At 42.5% G+C, this 15,089-nt stretch overlaps 1 protein-coding gene and 1 non-coding gene across 2 annotated transcripts; both read right to left on the bottom strand.

Annotated features, from left to right (window-relative positions):
- Positions 1 to 914: 914 nt before the first annotated feature.
- Positions 915 to 9,531, bottom strand: LOC120037712 (zona pellucida sperm-binding protein 4-like; the record flags this gene model as incomplete). Its single annotated transcript, XM_038983701.1, has 13 exons — positions 9,447 to 9,531; positions 9,083 to 9,303; positions 8,273 to 8,429; positions 7,878 to 8,101; positions 7,443 to 7,563; positions 6,975 to 7,171; positions 6,746 to 6,860; positions 6,379 to 6,548; positions 6,185 to 6,282; positions 5,888 to 6,018; positions 5,359 to 5,548; positions 1,112 to 1,253; positions 915 to 1,011 (listed from the first exon to the last, which is right to left on the bottom strand). Coding segments are annotated over exons 1-13 (1,948 nt in total), but the record flags the coding sequence as incomplete, so codon positions are not given.
- Positions 9,532 to 12,106: 2,575 nt separating this feature from the next.
- Positions 12,107 to 12,270, bottom strand: LOC120037713. Its single transcript, XR_005474848.1, has one exon. It is a non-coding gene; the product is annotated as a U1 spliceosomal RNA (small nuclear RNA).
- Between the last annotated feature and the right edge of the window lie 2,819 nt (positions 12,271 to 15,089).

The raw sequence follows: 15,089 nt of genomic DNA, 5'->3' as shown, positions 1-15,089 counted from the left end.
CGCCATCCCTTCACATATGAAGACAATGTTCCATTCTGACCCCTCCCCTCTCTGGGCCCCAAGTGACTGAGCCCTAGCTGAGACGGGAAACGTGCAACTGCCAACAGTATAGTCCAAAGGGACACATTCTAATGACAACTCACATAAGCATATTATGTAAATTAAACATCCTATTTATCTATGTTACCCAACTAATTCATCCTCCAGTGCGCCAGTAGTTTTAAAAACAGACAGCTCGGTACATTCAGCTTGTCAACACTTCTTACAAAAAACAGGTAGTGAGAAAGTCAAGCTCTCCACATTTGACATGTACATGCATATCATTAAAGAAAGGTCCATATTTGGATGGAAACCAAGCTAGTGAGAGGTATCAAGTAAAGTTGTAATTTCAGTTGAAAATTCCCAACACTGCTGCGCTCCCTGGGGCCTGCAGCCAACCACAGCCCTGCTGGCCTCACAAACCACCATCTGCTATAACATTGAGTCAGTTCTTCCTACTGGACATTGGAAAGCTTTTGTTTTGACACCCATTGTTCGTCCTAGATGGGAAATTGGTGTGGATGGTTCAGAGTTCCATGCTTACAAAAGGGTTGATTGACACACGTCAGATGACAAGCCTACTACATCCACTAAAGTACATGCGCCTTGGTGTTATACGCAAATCAGATACAATTAAGGTAGCTCCAACGGTTAGGATTGTTGCCACGCAAGTAAAGCAAACGTAATTGTTATATAGAACACTTTATTTGACATGTTAGAACAAGACATTACACCCAAAGAATGTATCCAGAAGAAACATAGAAATGACGCTCCTCAAAGAGGTCTTTGACATGTCGTTGACCTGTTGAGAGAGAGAGAACCTATTAGTTCAGTTATGGTCTGACAGGGTCTGAAAAGCATAAAACAAGACCTACCTCTTTTCAAGTTGTCCTGATTCACACATTGTCCACTACAGGGGCCGCCAGAGGGACTACTGGCGTCACAGATGACCACATCACAATGGACAAAGACCTAGGAATCAAAGATTTGATGGTGTCAGAAAAAAAAAAAAAAAGGGATGATTGCCACTCACAAAATTAACCTATAAAGATTGTTGGGTGAACTTTGTTACCTGGCCACTCGGCTCAACCGCATCCTCGACGAAGGAAAACATATAGACCTCAAAGCGTTTGACGTGAGGGGGGAAGTGGACCCTGGCGTCAGCTACCACCGGGTGGAAGACCACACGGTACGGATCCTCCGGGTTCTCACAACTGCCAGTGTAGAGAGAGGGACTAAGTTAGGAACAAGAAAACACTGTAAACCCCAACCGCCTTGTGTACGAAGTCTTATGGTGGTGTCATGACTGTCCTGTGAGGATCAGATCAATTCACACCGTGTTGTAAATGACAGGAGAAGTGGGTTCCTTCTCCCCCTCCAGTATGAACTAAAGGAATGTCTTTGTTAACAGGCTTTTCCCACCAAAACTCTTACCCCTCCTAAATTCACCTCGGTCTTGAAAAACACCCAACATATTTCATATACAATGTAAAGGCTCGAGACTTCCTACCTGTAGTGTGAGCACTTTTCTAGTTCAGTATTTCCTTTTTAAAAATCAACATGACATTCTTTTTCTATCTCTGACCAGTCTATGTTAGAAATATTGTTCCAGTATTCACTTTTGAACGTATTAGAGAAACTCCTAGAAAAATGTGCATAGTAAGTAGCCATGCCACAAGTGACATCAGAGAGCGGGTCAGACTGCCAGAACTGTCCCCGGCGGCCAGAGTGCATAAAAGGATTGGTAACTGAAATTAACATTAGACCAGAAAACCGTGAGTCGCTAGCTACACGTTTGAAATGGTTGGAACTTTCCTAAACGCACCTTCCTAAGGACGGCGAGCTGCAGCTCATGTCCAAAGTGGTCCGAAACCTGAATACCAACACGAGGGAGAATAAACACCCCTCAGACAGACAGTCACAGGTACAGCCGATTAGCTGTTTGAACCAAGTACCTAGAAAAGCTAACTTCAGTGGGACCATTCTGCTACTATATCCAAACCATCCTACTATCATCACCCACTGAGGAATCAGCGACAGGGTTGATTAGCCCATCTTCCAGAATGAGTGAAAGGAAAATCCATCCTGAAGTTCCGTTCAAGACTAGTCATTGGAGCCACGGACAACTAACGACATTGTGACCTCAGGGAGCCAATCAGAGAGAAGACCCAACCACCTACCTTTCCACGGCGGCATCCCACATAAATACATTCATGCAAAAATGTAACAACGATAAGTGTCCCTTATGGAACCATGGGTGGGGGAGCCGTCATATTGTGTCAGTCCGCTAGGGACCTGTGTGTTTAGCTAGTAAATAAATTAAACCAATTTGTATAGTACTGAATCATAAGGCTGGGGTTCTTGCAGCTGCGAGGAGGATACGATGTAATGGTTAATAAGTTGACTTTAGCAATGTAATAGATTTCTACCGTCTAGAGTTTAAGTCGGGAGACGGTATCTTTAAAACCGTTTCCTCGGCACCCCAAATCCTAACACGATTCATTTAGAGTCGGGTAACAATTAAACAGTCCTCAGATAATTCAAGGTCACAACAGTAGTTTGTTGGTTTTAATTTCTGATCTTTTGGCCCATCAGACCTGGAAAAATCTGATTTAGTACATTTTTTATTTAAAAACATTAATTGGGCTGCCTATTTGAAAAAAAAATGCATTTCATTTGTCAAGGGAGGGTCATACTAGCAATGCCATAGCATTTCTCATCAACAATATTACTTGGTCTACTGCAAAGGCTTTTATAGCTAGGTAAATGACGGATGTCAAACTGTCTACGTCGTATGTCCAACATGTATATTCAATTACATTGACATGATCGCATTCTCATGTGGTGAGACGTCCCTCTAAATGGTTCTTCAAATTCTAAATGATCCAGAATGGTCAGACTACAGGCGACCTGAATATTGATCAATTGACCGTGGTTTAACCAAAGTTGCCGAATAGACAGTCGGTATCATATTTTCAAAATAAGTACTTCATTTTAATTAAAGTTCATGCAATGCGCCAGAGCAATTCTTCCGCTGTCGGAAAAATTGGTCACAAAATAAATTCTACACCCATGGCATCAGATTCACACGTGGAGGACTTCAGTGAAGGGAGCAGCTCTACTATACAAAGTAACCTACGCATTGACAGTTTAGGCCTACTTTTGTCATTTGCATCTTTGGGAGGTTTATCATTTACTGTTTAACTGACAGATATTAGCAAAAAGGGATTTGTGAAATCTGAAGACGTTACATTGAGAGACAAAGGCCCACACCAGTACAAATCCACTTGAGCTGACAGACGACGGCCAGAGCTTTCTCAGGATTTGCACAACGATTTAAGCCAAGTATGATATAGTTGCAGCTGAAGTGACAAATCTGAACTGCCCATTTCGTGCACAGCCATGTGAATGTGGTGTCTTTTCCTATGATCTACAAAACATTATCAGCCTGTTTCTTCAAACTGCTACCACCCCCACCAGGATGACATTTCAGATTTAATAAACAGCTGCAAAGTTACTCCCGTGACAGATGAGCCTTGTGTCCACATGGCCGCCGGAGCAAATTAAAATAGGGGGTGCCAAATTTGGGGTTTTGCGACCATTTCATAAAAATGGTAAAATGGCGTGATTTGATAGCATTTGGCAAACCCGATCCCCCAAATAAATGGTTTTGACCAATAAAGTTGCTTCACTACACTGCTTGGTGTAACATGTATCCAGATACTGAAAAGGCACCCGCAAAATAAAGTGTCATTTGCAGCGTGCATAATCATGGGCAAAGTCATTGTAGCCCATCTACCAAAGGTTGCAGTGTCCATTACAATGTAGGAAAAATAAGTAATCTTTCAATAGGTTACCCAATTTAAATTCTTGAGAAGATGGCAAAGTTAAAAATTAGGCCAGCGGTGTCCATCTGTGGCAAAGTGCTCACCCAAATCAATGCTTATGACAAACCCAGCTGTGTCTGACATTTTTTTAAATATGAACATTAGCTAGCTAAATAAGGCTAGCAAGATGCTGCTACACTTGCCCGTGGTATTTGTTTCTTTTTTAGCAACTCCCAATTAGCGCATTCCTCTAGGACAGGAAATTCCATTGAAAGTGGCATCAACTTCTAGGGAATCCTGTCAACTGATCCTATTCAGTTTCAAACATCAACTTCCATGCTGCACAGGCGTGTGAACCATCCATTATGTTAAGCGCATAACTGTTTTAAACACAAGAGGTCACTTGTGCCTGAATTCAACAACTATTCAGTCAGTGTTAGGAGCAGTTGTATGAAACCAATTGGAAAGGCAAGCCAAGCTTGCCAGCCGCTCTCGATTTCTATTCGACTGACCATCAGTTCGGCAAAACACTGAACTGTAGCAAACCAAAAGGATAACATTGAGTAAAAAGGTGTAGGTAACGCCAACATAGTGTCTTAACCTTTCCACACGCGACTTCCAAATATCTTCAGTCGCCCCAGTGGGAGTTTATATTATGCGCGGGATGTCAGAATGCACTCACCGTTCCAAAATGTGGACAGTTAGCCCGCACTGACCTCAAACCAAGGCACACAACCTGCTAATTTTCTATAGGCCGTTTCAACTTCTAAGTTTGCCTCATTAATTCACAAAAGTAGCCCATTTCACTGTTGCAGACAATTTCTTTGAGAATTTGAATGAGCCAGACAAACTTTCCTTCAAGCATACAGACATTTGCACATCTAGTCAGAACAGGCCTTGCACATTTATTGCCTGGTGGCCACATTGCCTTCCTTACAAATAACTGGACATGCGTGCATTCCTATCAAAGTGCCTTATTTTCTGTGTAACGTTTCTACTGTAGCATACCGTGAGTATAATGTACTTGGCGTTTTATTCATGCATTCTGATTCTTGCCTAGATTGTAATGGACACGTGTGTAAAACACTTTTGAAGGTGGTACCGAATATGAGCTAACGCCATACAATGCAGTCGGGTTATCACGTAAGAGTCTGTCAGACTCAACTGACATATGGTGTTTAAGACACCTGGGATCTCGGAGTACCCGAGATGCTACGTGTGAAGCTACACGCCAGAATCTCCCATAAGTGTTCATTTGGGTGGAGATCTGGTGACAGACCGCATACTGCTCACATCGTTTTTAAGCTCAAACCATTGTGACCACTGGATTGATCTATATCTTGCAACTGTTTAGCTTTCGTGCTACGGTTAAGCTAGGCTTGTATTTGGGGAGGTGACAATTGGCTTTTTGATTTGTTAATTGTAAACTACTTGTCAGGTGTACGCCGTAACAAGTACAAAGATTTGTTTAGGCCCAAAAACAACAAGTTACCCATTAATGATGAGATTCCACCGGGGTCGGGAGTCACGGTCCTCATTGGGGGTGGCCCAGCAGTGGTCAAGCACCAGCGCTACCTTGGGGTCAGAGGACCTGGTCAGCTCCACCTCAAAGTGCAGAGGCTGTCTCAGGTACCTCACCACTGGATAGTCCTCCTCCTGGTGGAACGTGTTATACGAGGCGTCTGGAACACAGAACGAGACAACCGGTGGGCACAAAACAGCGAGGTACCATCTCAACTTGTCCATAAAGAAACACACGTTTATCATATCCTGTTGTGCCCCGATGAACCCCCCCCCCCCCCACCAGAGGCTTCTGACAAATTCCCAAATCAGCTCCTCACCGTTACTCCATAGCCACACCTGTAGATCTCAGAACGCAAGAGTAATATATCATAAGGCTTACATTTTTGGGAATGGTTTTGTAAAGGACACCTTCCAAGATTCTATATTCCATTTCCAGATCATCAGGAGTGATTAGAATTTAGAGGCCAAGTTGAAATTCTGAATTAGTGCACGCTTACCCTGAGCGAGTCTCATTCTGACAATTTGTCGACCTGTCACAATCTCGGCAAAATGCTCGTTGTCACGCGGCCTGGTGAGGAAGGCCAATGTGCGAGTGATGTTGACCACATAGTAGCAGGAAACCTTTAACCTAAAAAGAGGGATGTAGGCAACTTCAATAGGGGAAACTTCAAGCAGTGGAGTGGACACACTGGTAGTAGAGGCACATTTTCCCTGTATACAAAGTTTTGAGCAATTGGTGAAGAAAAAAACCTATAAAATCTAACAGCTACAATTGTGATGCGTAATGCACTTACTGATATTCCTCCTCTGAAGACGTCGTGCCATTCAGCTTCACCTCAAGTTCATCTGGCAAGGAGATTTCGTTCTCATACAGCATGACATTGTTGATAAACTATGTAGTAGGGGGGAATTGACTTATTACAGCCCGCAGAAGCAAACAGTCCGTAAATACACAGTAGCCATCACCTCAGGGTAATAGTCATTTTACCTTCCTGGTGGTGCCACAGGAGTTGACAGTGAAGTGGAAGTAGGCGAAGCGATCGTCGCTGTAGGTGGGACCACAGGCGGGGTCGCTCAGGGTCAGCTGACCGGGGTTCAGACTGGGAGCAGACTCCACCTTGACCGCCAGCGCAGTCATCGTTCCATTAGAGAAACACTCTTGGGGGTGGGGGAGCAAAAGACAGGTTCTGTATTTGTTACACTTCATTGAGCACAGTAGAACCAATGGAATAGCACCAAAAGTGCAAACCATGCCCATCTGGCACTACTATTAGACTCACAGTATTTGCAAGGAACCCAGGTTTGGTAACCATGTCAAACGACTATTTATCAGAAGTAATTGTTTGAGAACCAACCAGTCAGCGTTTTGAGGAAGCTGCAAGCCAGGGAAAAGTATTTGATGGTCATGTTGTTGTAAGGATTCAACAGAGCCACATCCAGTCTGCTCCTGACAGAGGACGGGTGAACCGACTGGGAACCAATGGGAGAGTTCATTAGTCCAATATTGTATGCATGTATACAGGGTAAGGAAAGCGAGGCTAGCTGCTGCAATTTAGGTTAACATGTTTTGGGAGAGCATCGTACCTCAAACACTGCATCCGGCGAAGAGAAGGGCAACGTGATGGTGAAGTCTGCGTCGCCCTCTGTCAAATACTGTTGCGCAAGCTCATGGTTAAGCAGCCGCTTGCCAACCAAGACCACGAAAAAGGGATCTTGGTTCCTGTAGTCCACAGTGATGTGAAAGTTCTCCTGATCACAGTTGCCAGTGACTGAGGGTGGCACTACAAGGACAAACAGGGTTGTGTTCATTAAGCACAAAAAAACAGGAAGGTACTACTTGAACTTGTCCAAGGAGAAAACCTTGTTTTCAGAATAAACACGATCCTGGCAAACCAGGAACAGGACACTGGGTCCAAATACTCTAAAGCTTAACATTTTCTTTGTAGAGAGACCGCATAGGAAAAACCTACAGTATGGCTAGTTGGGCTTTCACTGCAATCATTAACGAGAGGAAGCCATTCAACAGTAGTTTGGCGTAGTCCAGAGACATACCAATGTCCAGCAGTACAGCGTCCACAACGGCAGAGTGAGAGAAAGGAGCGTACTCTGGAAAGACGACCAGGCCGTAGATCAGCTGAAGAGTGAAGGTTGTGACACCTTGTTCCGCCCTTCTCTGTAGTGAAGTTAAAAGCATTGGTCAATTGATAGCATTATTGTTGTAACAGAACTCTATTCAATATCAAGTGACAACTAAGTACATATGGGGACTATTTAAACAAACTATATACTTGAAGTAATGTTGCCCTCATTCCTCTAAATCAAGCACTATTGGCAAGTGAATGCATACAACTGCCAAAATAATGGAAACACTTGAGTAAATGGGGGATACAAAGTACACTTGCGCCATTATTTATATTTTGTTGGTGGCCCACTTATTAGGGCATGTACAAATCACTGCGTGTGGCTTTGCATTTAACAGAAACACACCTCCTTAAAGACCACCGGGTCTGAGAAGGGCACCTCCATCCTGAAGCTCTTCAAGGTGTTGTCCAGGGATCTCTGCTCCTGAACATTGAAGCCTCTGGCGTTGCACTCTGCAACAGTTAGCACCATGGTGGGAAAGGTGATGTTCAGCAGCTCCACATCAAGGTTGAAGGTCCCCAACTCAAGCACAAACACTGCCTGCTCAGGAACTGTGTCTAAGGGCGTGTCTGTTCATTGGCAAACAATGGAAAACATTTTGAAATGCTCTACAATTGAAGTCGAAAATTGACATTTGTTATTACCTCCCCGTTTCAGTACATTTTCTAATGTTTTGTGCCTAATGAACAACCCAGGCATCCCAAATTACCATAGGCACTACTTAACTAAACCAGACTCACAGTTGCGAACTTGTGGAGGCCTGGCCATCGGAGGTGTTGTGATAGGGAAGAGGACTTTGTAGCTGGTGTCCTCGTGTGCGACCTCCTCGATCCACAGCAACTCAAGCATGGGCTCAATGGAGTAAGTGACAAAGTACTGGTCATCCTGAATATGGCTCTGTAAAGGGAGACGAGTGATGCATTCAGGCTGTAATACACAAGTGGAGTGCAAAAACAGCTAAATGTTCCTTACAAGCCAGAATGTTACTCTACCGGTTATCTGTGTGGTTTGTCCTTCAGCCGCTCGTAATTTAAGACAACATATCGATTTACCCGACTTCAGAAAGCTGGTATGGTTGTCAACTCTCATTTCCAAAGCAACCGCCACGCAAAGTAAACACTGGCACAATATGTAAACAGTAGCCGAGTAACCGAACGATGCTTGCATTCAGTTGAGTGGCAAAGCTACCGGCTCCCTAAAAAGTCAGGTAAACAATACTTTAGTGTGGATATTTTGTCTCAAATTTCAAGCGGCTGAAGGACAAACGGTAGAGTATGTTTAAGTGTCATTTTATGCAACATTCACACGATTTTGCAATCCAATGTGTCAGGCTGTATACACACCCAACAATCCATTGTATATTAGCCTGATTAAGCAGACAATTGCTCAATAACAAACATTTTACACAAGACAACGTTTCTAGGAGTTTACCCATGAGAGATGGCAAAGGGTTACTGCAAAGCACTGTCAACTGCTGCAGTACAAAGGGCTCTTCAAATAAGATTTGATTTAGAAATTAAACAGGAACATTTTACTCATCCAACGCTGACCTTGAAATAGCCGCCAACCGCCCCCACCGGAATTTCAACAATAATATGAGCCTCTGTGACTAAAACCGAGTAGTTTCTGGCAGCCATTTCCTCAGTGTCCATCCTCTTAGCGTCAATTCCCATGTACACCTCCAACATGGTGAAGGCATCAGAGGAGAAAAGTGGGTCTATGTGCTTGGGCATGTACCAGGTGATCACTTCTGGAGTAAAGGCCACTGCCCCTGCAGTGAAACAAGAAACCAAGTACACATCATAACAGAACATTTTGCAACTGAAAACAAATCAAAGTCTTGTCTGGAGCCAATTAAGAACTGGGTTCATAGGATCTTAATTTGCCAAGTTAGTCCATTATTTCACACTCAACCTGGTGTTGGACAAACAGCCGTGGCATCTACTCGAGTAACCAGCCACTTCTGCTCAAAGAAGGTTGAGGTTGAGAGCACCCGCATCCGAACCCCAGCTACCTGTTCAGGGGCCAACCACACCAGGGCCGTGTTCAGTAGGGCACACCGTATTAACAATATGTTGCAGAGTTCAGGTAGGGCCACCGTTTCCACATTTTTGCTCTACTGAACATGACCCAGTTCATGGAGGAAGTGGAGAAAGTCAGCTTACATTCTGGAGGTATGTCTCCTCTGCATTATGAGGGCTTCTTAACACCAGCCGTGTGGGAGTGTTGGCTATTGCATAGCCCTTTCTTTGGACCTCATCCACACTCATGACCTTCTTGCTAGGACTAAAGACGACTGCTGTCATTTTGTATCCTGCAGCAACAGCCTGTCTCAGGAAATGGAAACATGAATTAAACAAATTGTCAACAAATGCACATAATTTAGCGCCATCCTGTAGTGAAATTATAGAAACATGGCTACCTCAGCTCCTCTCCGGAAGTTGCCGCTCCTTGCTTTCGGGCCTCCAGTGGGCTGTTCAGGGACGGTTTGGATGTCTGGAAGAGTCCTCCTGACAGACACCTAGAGAAGAAAGGCCATTATTCCCTATGCATTTTCTCCCTCCCATACAATACGAAATCAAGGGCCAGTTCTCAATCTGTCCACTCGCCTCCTTAAATTAAGGAGTATTGAATTGAGAGAGAGTCAAGAACCTCTACGTTGTGTTGCAGAAGAAATGAAACACGGGACAGTTGTAGCTCTAGACAGATCATTTATACAGGGAATACGACAAGCTCGACTGTAAACATGTCCTTCGGGGCATGCTCTGCTCACTTGCCTCCATGTAGTTGCGGTCGCACAGAATCTCTCGGGAGGTCCAGGGGGTGTAGCTACAGGTTTTGCCCACTCTATACACAGGGTCTTCAGTCATGTGGTTTCCTGGCAGCCTGAACTGCATGACCAAGCTGAACATCTTATCATCCTAAAATGAAGGGGGAAGGAAAAAAAATAAAGCCTTTCATTATATAGCAGAAAACAAATAATTCAGTTGACCTTCATGACCTATAGACTGTGGCAAAATTGCCTATATGAATGCAGCTGCCACTGTATTGAAGCCACACTACAGGAGAAGAGCTCAGTAGTACACATCACTGCAGTCTGTATCAGAAAGTTGGCTGGCCCTCTGAAAGCCCTCCATAAACTTCTGCTGTACCTTACATCATCGTTAACTTAGAGGTAAGAGATAGCAGACCCAGGGGTGGTAAAACTGCTTAAAATGTTTCTGGCGCTGTACTTCTAATAACCTCCATGCTCTAAAATTGTCTGAATTAGCAACTCAGGCTTATTGAGGACCTTTTTACTGAAGAATGCGTTTGTTTTCAATGATTACATTTTTCATCTAGTGATGCAAATATTGACTTGTAACTTTGTGTATACAGGGCTCATCTGTAAAAGAGCCTGGTCTCAGCATGACTCCATGTCAAAGGTTAAATAAAATGACGTTGTTACATTATGGGTTGCAAATGCAGTGACACTGAAAGGCAAACTGTCCATTTGAAGTTCAAGCAAACACTACAGTGCTTAGGGTTACCATGTTTTGGGAAAAGCAGTTTTGAAGAGAAGCAAAACACATGGCATTCCCCATGGGGTCAAATTTAAAGCTGAATCCACACTGAGTAGCAAGGCCAGGCGTCAGGTTTATGATTTGTGTGTCATCTGGAAGAGATGGAGATGGTGTGAACACAATAGTTCACCAACAATATCAATCCATGAATTATGAAAGGAGAATCATAAGAGACAAACTCACTGAAGACAGCATCAACCTCTTTAAAAAGAGGTGCGACACTCAAACGAATAACATTACCAAGGCATTCAGCGTTGAGGTCATCTGGAATGGGAAAGGTTAGTTAAAAACCAGAAAAATATATATTGTCAAACGCTTAGTGCTTGAACTTGGAGGGTGCAAAATGCATACTTATAGATGGTGTCTGTTGTGCTTGTATGCCCACAGCTGCCAACAGGCAAAACAACCTGTAAGGCATTTGACAAATTATGATTGATTAAAAGGAGGAAGAACACAACTCAAATGTTTGCATCGTATAAGACTCTTCTAGGCCTGCTACTTTGGATGAAATACAAACAAACCTTGCTAACATTTCAATGCGAGGGCACATATTTCAGGCTTGTGGGATTAAACGGACAAATACAATGACTTCTGACAAATACATCATTAGCAACAATTTCCCATGCAGCTAGCCTACTAGCCAGAATAAATACACAAAAGCTCTGAATGTTGAAAAACTATTGCATTGTTCTGGGCTAAGGAGGAGCGCATGTATTGACAATTTCATATTGTAAGCGTATGACACATCATGACTGGGGGTGGGGTTAGAGCGGCTTTTCAACTATCTCTTGATTGAAGTACCAGCGTGGCATAAATACCATGCTGCATTTCGCAACATGATGTTTCCACAAAATGCCAACAATGTTTGGCTACAAACAAATGTTTCCACCTTTTGATTAGTCCACCTTTCGATTGGTCCACAAAATCTCTTTGAAAACTGACTTCAAAGATCTCCATAAGCACAGTCAGATGACTAAAGTCAACCTCAAGGTTTATCATCAAACAAGACATCAGGGGGGAGCGCGAACGCAGTCCCCCACTACCATAAATTATGCAATCGAGATTTCCACATTTGGGAAATTCGCAGGGGTCAGCACAGCCAGAGTGCAATGGCTGAGCCTCGCCCTAGGTGAACCACCTTCTTGATCACGGTAGCTCCCTTGCCAGGTAAGTATGACTTATACATATCGGTGGAGGGCAAGTCTCTCCAGTGCCAACATTTTCGTCTAACGGTAACCACTTTGTGTTCTGATAATATCACATCACTTCGACCTGCGTGAAATGCCGTTTAGGAATGCACTTGCAGACAGAGTGGTGAAAAAGTTGTTTATTTTGTTTACTAGATTATATCAGTGAACCACTAGATTCCCATCATGCAACACTGTAGAAAAAATCACCAATGACTTTTTAATATCTTAATTAACCTGTCTGATATCACAAATGTATGCGATATGACGAAATACAATCACATTCAGACACACACACACACACACACACAGACAAATGCATGAAACCAATTGATTTATTATCGATAACATCTCACATTCTCTTGTGCTTTTGATTTACTCCGTAAAAGAAGGGTTGTAATTCCACCATGGAAAACACAGGGCCATCAGACATCAGTCCAGTTCCTCTCCTCACCAGCATTAATTCCTCTGATCATTTGAACAGGGCGAGGGAGCACAAAGCACACACAAGCTGCATTCAGTAACAATATTCTTATTTGTCTTATAAATAAAAGGCAGTTGCTCCCTGACAACACAAGGAACTTTGATCGTATTAAAAGGGCAGGGGAGACTAGCCCATATAAGCTGAATTTAGTCAATTCAGCATCAAACGCTTACTACAAGGCAGTGTTGCTGATTAAATAATGCAAGAGCACACCCTAGTGGACAAAATGCTTACAGCACCTGGTATTCCCAGGCAGTCTCCCATCCAAGTACTAACCAGGCCCGACCCTGCTTAGCTTCCGAGATCAGACGAGATCGGGTGTATTTTATTTTTTTTAAATCTTTTTATTATAAAAATATCAAAATAATTTACAACCAAATCACATTAATACTAACAATCCTTCACTTAATTTCATTCCTTGTACATCAGCAAACAAACATTTTCCACAACCCCAACAACCCTAATAACAAAAAAAATAAATAAAATAAAAATAAAAAAAATAAAAAAAAATAAAACATAATTACACCATCACACCATTTCAGAAATTAACCCTAAATCCCCCTCCTCCCTCCTCCATAGACACTAAAGTGCTCCCCTTTATAAACATACTTTCAAATGTCTCTATTTTTGCATTATACATTACTTCCACCTGCTTTCTTAACCCTGCTTTAAAGATTACCCAGACATTTAACTTTTTCCCTTCAAAATGTTTCATATTCCTTCTACAGTAAATTGCATACCTCACAAAACTCAAAACAAGATTCAACAGGTACACATTCACACCCAAACATTTCCCCACCACTCCAAATAATATTAACCTATCCCATTCAAAACTTTCTAAAAACTCTTTTCTCCAGTGCCTCCACAACAAAAGTTTTACTTCATTGAAAAAATCTGACAGACATGGACATTCGACAAATAAATGCAACAAAGACTCTGGCTTCATCGTACACACATCACATTCCCGCCGTACATCACGGTTTATCTGATGTAAAATAACATTTGTGTATATACGATTATGCCGTAACATAAAATCCATGTTCTCACAATTCTGTTTATTCCCAAACAAAACCAAATTCTCCCACAGCAAAGAAACATCCAAATCAATAAACATTTTTCTCCACATCCTCTCAGCCGCAGGCCTCACACACACAGACTTCAACATACACTTGTACAATCTTTTCTGTGTTACTTTTGATAATAATTGTTTCCCCAATCCTTTACCCACATAGAGACTTGGCATCACATACAAGTCCTCATATTCCCCCTCCCCATTTATCACTTTTATCCACTCACCCGGGATGCATAATTTAATTCTTTCATATATCTTTAATACTAATTTTCTCTCCACTGTATCATCAAACTCCCACACAGTATCCAGAATTGCCTGCCCCCTTAAAAAACCAGGTATAACCTCATAAAGAAAATATTTTACCAATATTAACCCAGCCTTCATAAACAATTTGTTGTACAGCACCTTCCCATCACTCTCTATTTTCGGATTTAGAAACACAGGCTGATTAAATATGTTGTCCTTATGTGTACATGTGTACTCAATCTGAGGAAGAAATTCCCCCCATGCCAAGAACACCTCTTTATAGAACTCAGGCAAATCCTCCAACATATCCTTCTTCCATGACATCAACAATCCACTTTCTTCACAACCCCCACTTCTGTACAAAAAAATATTTAAAAAAACTTTTCCATCCATAATCTATCTCCCCATATAAGTATTTTTGCACAGTTTTTATTCTCATTGCTTTTCTCTTCACGTCCAAATCCACCAATTTCAACCCCCCATCCTTTAAATCCGCGATAAGAGTTGCCCTTGCAATCCTAGTCCCCTTCCCCTCCCATAGTAAATCTGTAACCAAACCATTGAATTCTTTTAACACCCATTGTGGCATATCCAACGAACTTAAACCATAGATACATTTGGATGCCACCAATGAATTAATCACCACCACTTTCCCCCTCAAAAACAGTTTTCTTGCCTTCCAATAGGATAGAGTATGTTTTATTTTATTCAAAACCCCAGTCCATGTCACATCTCTCGTCCCTTCTTCATCCACCCCCAAAACCACCCCTAAAGTCTTTATATTACCTTCAGCCTTTTTGAAAGGGAATCCACAGTCCACCTTTTCATCTATCCCCACATACATTATTTCAGATTTTTCAACATTAAGTTTTGCCCCTGATGCCTTGCCATATACCTCAAAGCACTCCATTACATTCTTCACACTTTCAACATCTATCACAGTACATGTAGTATCATCCGCATATTGCTGTATAACACTCTCCCCCCCATCCGGTATCCGTATAC

Source organism: Salvelinus namaycush, unplaced genomic scaffold, assembly GCF_016432855.1.
Source record: "Salvelinus namaycush isolate Seneca unplaced genomic scaffold, SaNama_1.0 Scaffold1828, whole genome shotgun sequence".
NCBI classification, from domain to species: Eukaryota; Metazoa; Chordata; class Actinopteri; order Salmoniformes; family Salmonidae; genus Salvelinus; species Salvelinus namaycush.
Note: the sequence above shows the minus strand (reverse complement) of the source record. Positions and strands in the feature narration are given on the sequence as shown.